Source organism: Triplophysa dalaica, chromosome 12 (genome assembly GCF_015846415.1).
Source record: "Triplophysa dalaica isolate WHDGS20190420 chromosome 12, ASM1584641v1, whole genome shotgun sequence".
Classification (NCBI taxonomy): Eukaryota; Metazoa; Chordata; class Actinopteri; order Cypriniformes; family Nemacheilidae; genus Triplophysa; species Triplophysa dalaica.
The window spans coordinates 15,750,698-15,754,159 of record NC_079553.1 but is presented as its reverse complement, the minus strand read 5'-3'; the positions used below and the strand labels follow the sequence as shown (position 1 = coordinate 15,754,159).

The 3,462-nt window shown below is 51.5% G+C and overlaps 1 protein-coding gene across 1 annotated transcript; it reads right to left on the bottom strand.

Annotated features, from left to right (window-relative positions):
- Window positions 1–1,030: 1,030 nt before the first annotated feature.
- LOC130432718 (uncharacterized) lies at window positions 1,031–3,014 on the bottom strand. The gene is made up of 3 exons (XM_056762211.1): window positions 2,546–3,014; window positions 2,136–2,453; window positions 1,031–2,088 (listed from the first exon to the last, which is right to left on the bottom strand). Exons 1-3 carry the CDS (start codon window positions 3,012–3,014, stop codon window positions 1,031–1,033), a joined length of 1,845 nt encoding a protein of 614 aa, XP_056618189.1.
- Between the last annotated feature and the right edge of the window lie 448 nt (window positions 3,015–3,462).

Below are 3,462 nucleotides of genomic sequence, written 5' to 3'. Positions count from 1 at the left end.
GGGTATGCGTATTTGGCATGCTGTCGGGGAGAGGGCTCTGAGCTCGTTCATTCTTCCGAGCCCGGAGCACTCCCCCCTGTCCGGGGTGAGGGCTCCGAATCCGGCATTAGCCTGAACCCGGAACACTCCCCCCCAGAGATGCAACCGGTGCAGAACAGCAGCCGCATACGCACACCCCCCAAAAACGGGAATGGTATTGGCTGCTGGTGACCCGGCCTTGCTTGGTATGAATCCGATGTTGCGGAGTCTTGAAGAGACTCCGGGTGTTACTGAAGCAGGGAATTGAGGTTTTCTTGAGAAAGATGCCGGCTGATCGGAGGGATGAATGAAGCCTGGGGCCCTTGTAGGGTGGACGCTGATGCAATGTCGGTCTCTGAGTGAGAGATGACTGCTGAAGTTGGATGTAGATTGAGGCACTGGCCCTTGGGGGGCGGTCTCTGCTGCGATGCAAGCCTCTAAGAGAGTGATGTCTGCTGCTACAGAACATTGATGGAGGCGCGGGCCTTTGTGGGGAGGTCACTGCTGTGGTGTTGGCCTTTAAGGGAGTGGTGTCCGATGCTACGGAACGTCTATGGAGGCACTGGCCCTTGTGGACGCTGCTGCCATGCTGGCCTCTAAGGTCGTAATGTCTGCTGCTGCAAGAACCTGGAAGGAGGCGCGGGCCCTTGAGGGGTGGTTGCTGCTGCGATGCTGGCCTCTAAGTGAAAGATGTCTGCTGCTGCAGAAAATAGATGTAGGCGCGGGCCCTTGAGGGGTGGTTGCTGCTGCGATGCTGGCCTCTAAGTGAAAGATGTCTGCTGCTGCAGAAAATAGATGTAGGCACGGGCCTTGAGTGGCGGTCGCTGTTGCGAAGCTGTCCTCTGGTAAAAGATGTCTGTTGCTGCAGGACATAGATGGTGGCACGGGCCCTTTGTGAGGTCGCTGCTGCGATGCTGGCCTCTAAGGGAGTGAAGTCTGCTGTTGCAGAACGTGGATGTAGATACAGGCCGGTGTGGGGTGGATGCTAAAGCTATGCTGTGGTAGGTTGATGCTAGACGATCTGGGAGATTAGTGTCCGATGGGCTTCTTTGATGAGTGAGCGGTCCGTCCGAATGTAGCTTTTGAAAGCCTCTGATGTCCAGCGACCAAGAGCTTGGATTTGCTGCTGGGAAAGACCTTTCTGGGCAGCTGTGGTAGCTGCGCCGATGCGAAAAGAATGGCTCGAGAAATGTTCTTCGGGGATGCCGGATTGGCGCAATACTGATTTGAGATGATTTTGGAACCAGAAACGTGAGGCTGGACGACCGGAGTCATCTATGAAGAGAGGTTCTGATGGGACTTTTGCCTGTGATCTCCTCAAATGTAGGTAGGCAAGGAGGGTTTGGTAAGGCTGGATGGGTGATTGAAGGTTGAATATGAAGATGAAATGGCCTCTTTTAAATTGATCCATCTTACTTTGCTTGATGTGGAAGGAGATTGTTTCTGCATCGAGCACTGCCAGGTCTGAGATGGTGGGGTGGACTGAAGGGTTGAAGCTGGATGTTGTGGTCATTTCGGAGCATCTAAGAAATCCGAAAAAAGCCAGAGTGAACATGGCGTCGAGTGTGCGGGAGGTGTGCGTGGCGTGGTAACCTCTGCGGAGGGTAGAAATGCATTTGGTCAATATATCCAAAGTTATGGGTTGTCTTTTGTCCGGGGAGGCGGGTTGAGCTCTTTGAATTCCTATGATGAGCATGGAGGTTTGAGGACTAGATATAGCTGGGCAGGTTGAGTTAAAAATGAGTTTGTGGAAAAATTGAATTCCGCTTAGGTACCCTTTAATCGAGCTGGCTTGTAGGTTTTTGCTGACATTTAGGAAGGATATGAAAGAGGTGATGGTTAGCAGGGAGAACTCTGGAAAAGGCATGTTGTATGTTTGGTGGAATGACTTGAAACTCCTCCACGCGGTTAGGTAAGTCTGAAGGGTCCTGAGTGAGACGGCTTGGAAGATGGAATTAAATGAAGAATCTAGGAGAGATCTTAGCGGGTGATTTACGGGAATATCAGTTCCGAATAAGGAGGTACTGGTGTTGGGAGGGGGTCCGCCTCTGGTGCTAGCCGCCTGAATTTCTGAAAGGCAAAACGGGAAAGAGCATCGGCTATATGGTTTGCAGAACCTGGAACATGCTTAGCCGTAACAATAAACTGATCGCTAGCCGATATCCTGGTGAGACGTCTAAGGAAAGGCATTAGTGCGGAAGAATGAGAACGGCCTTTATTAATCCAGTGCACTGTCGCTTCGTTGTCGCAATGAACGATAATGCTTGAGGCGGACCATTCCTTCCCCCACAGATATGTGGCAACTACGAGAGGGTACAGCTCGAATAAAGCTGAGGACGATAGAGACTGCGGTAATTCTTGGAGCTGTGGGGGCCATGTGGCGGCGAACCAGCGTCCTTGGTAATATCCTCCGAAACCAACGGAGGGGGCGGCGTCTGTAAACATTGAATGTCCACGGGGAGATCGCGCATGTCCTTGTAAAAGAAAGACAAGCCATTCCATTGATTAAGGAATTTAATCCATAAACCGAGCTCGTTCTGGCATGCGCTGGTTAAGGTTATTAAGTCCTCTAGGGCGTGAGCTGAGGAAGCGAGGGAGAGGAGGTGCGAAACGAACGAGCGTCCTTGGGGAATGATGCGCATCGCGAAATTGAGATGGCCGAGAACGGATAACAACTCGCGTTTGGAACAGTGAGTTTCGTTTAGGAGAGTGGAAGCGATCAGAATTGATCTATCGATTTTCTCTTTGGGCAAGGAAGCTTGAAAGTTCAGCGAGTCCAGATTGATGCCCAAGAATTCGATTGATGTGCTCGGACCCGAGGTTTTAGCTTGGGCGAGTGGAATGCCGAGCTTAGCGAAGACTTTTTGGACTATCGTGAGATGCGCGGCTGGGATTGAGTCTGGGCGCGAGATAACTAAAAAATCGTCTAGGAGGTGAATGAGGTACGGAATGGAGTAGTTGTTAGAGAGAATCCAACAGATTGCCTCTGACAGCATGTCGAAAATCTTTGGGCTGCTTCTGCAACCGAAAGTGTGGCGAACGGAAAAGTAGTATTGATTGCGCCATCGAATGCCGAACAAATGCCAAAAATCTGGGTTAATGGGCATCGCTTTAAAGGAGCCAGGCGCCGCGTCCGGCGGCTTTGATGAGTTTAATGGCTTGGTCGATGTCGTGGTATAGAAGGGAAAACTCTTCGAGTGGAATTAGGCTGTTAATGCTTGGGAACAGGGAATTGTGGGAATTGCTGAGATGCTGGCCTCTAGGGGTGGGGGATGTCTGCTGCTGCAGGACATAAATGAAGGCACGGGCCCTTATGGGGCGGTCGCTTGCTGCGATGCTGGCCTCTAAGGGAGTGAAGTCTGCTGTTGCAGAACGTGGATGTAGATACAGGCCGGTGTGGGGTGGATGCTAAAGCTATGCTGTGGTAGGTTGATGCTAGACGAT

Excerpts from the sequence above, each read along its gene's own strand:
- LOC130432718 (XM_056762211.1), bottom strand. The coding sequence starts at position 3,014 with ATGCTGTCAGAGGCAATCTGTTGGATTCTCTCTAACAACTACTCCATT. Across the intron at positions 2,454-2,545 it reads CGCATGCCAGAACGAGCTCG|ACGCCGCCCCCTCCGTTGGT; the intron begins GTTTATGGATTA and ends CAATGTTTACAG. Across the intron at positions 2,089-2,135 it reads TACGGCTAAGCATGTTCCAG|AAATTCAGGCGGCTAGCACC; the intron begins GTTCTGCAAACC and ends TTTGCCTTTCAG.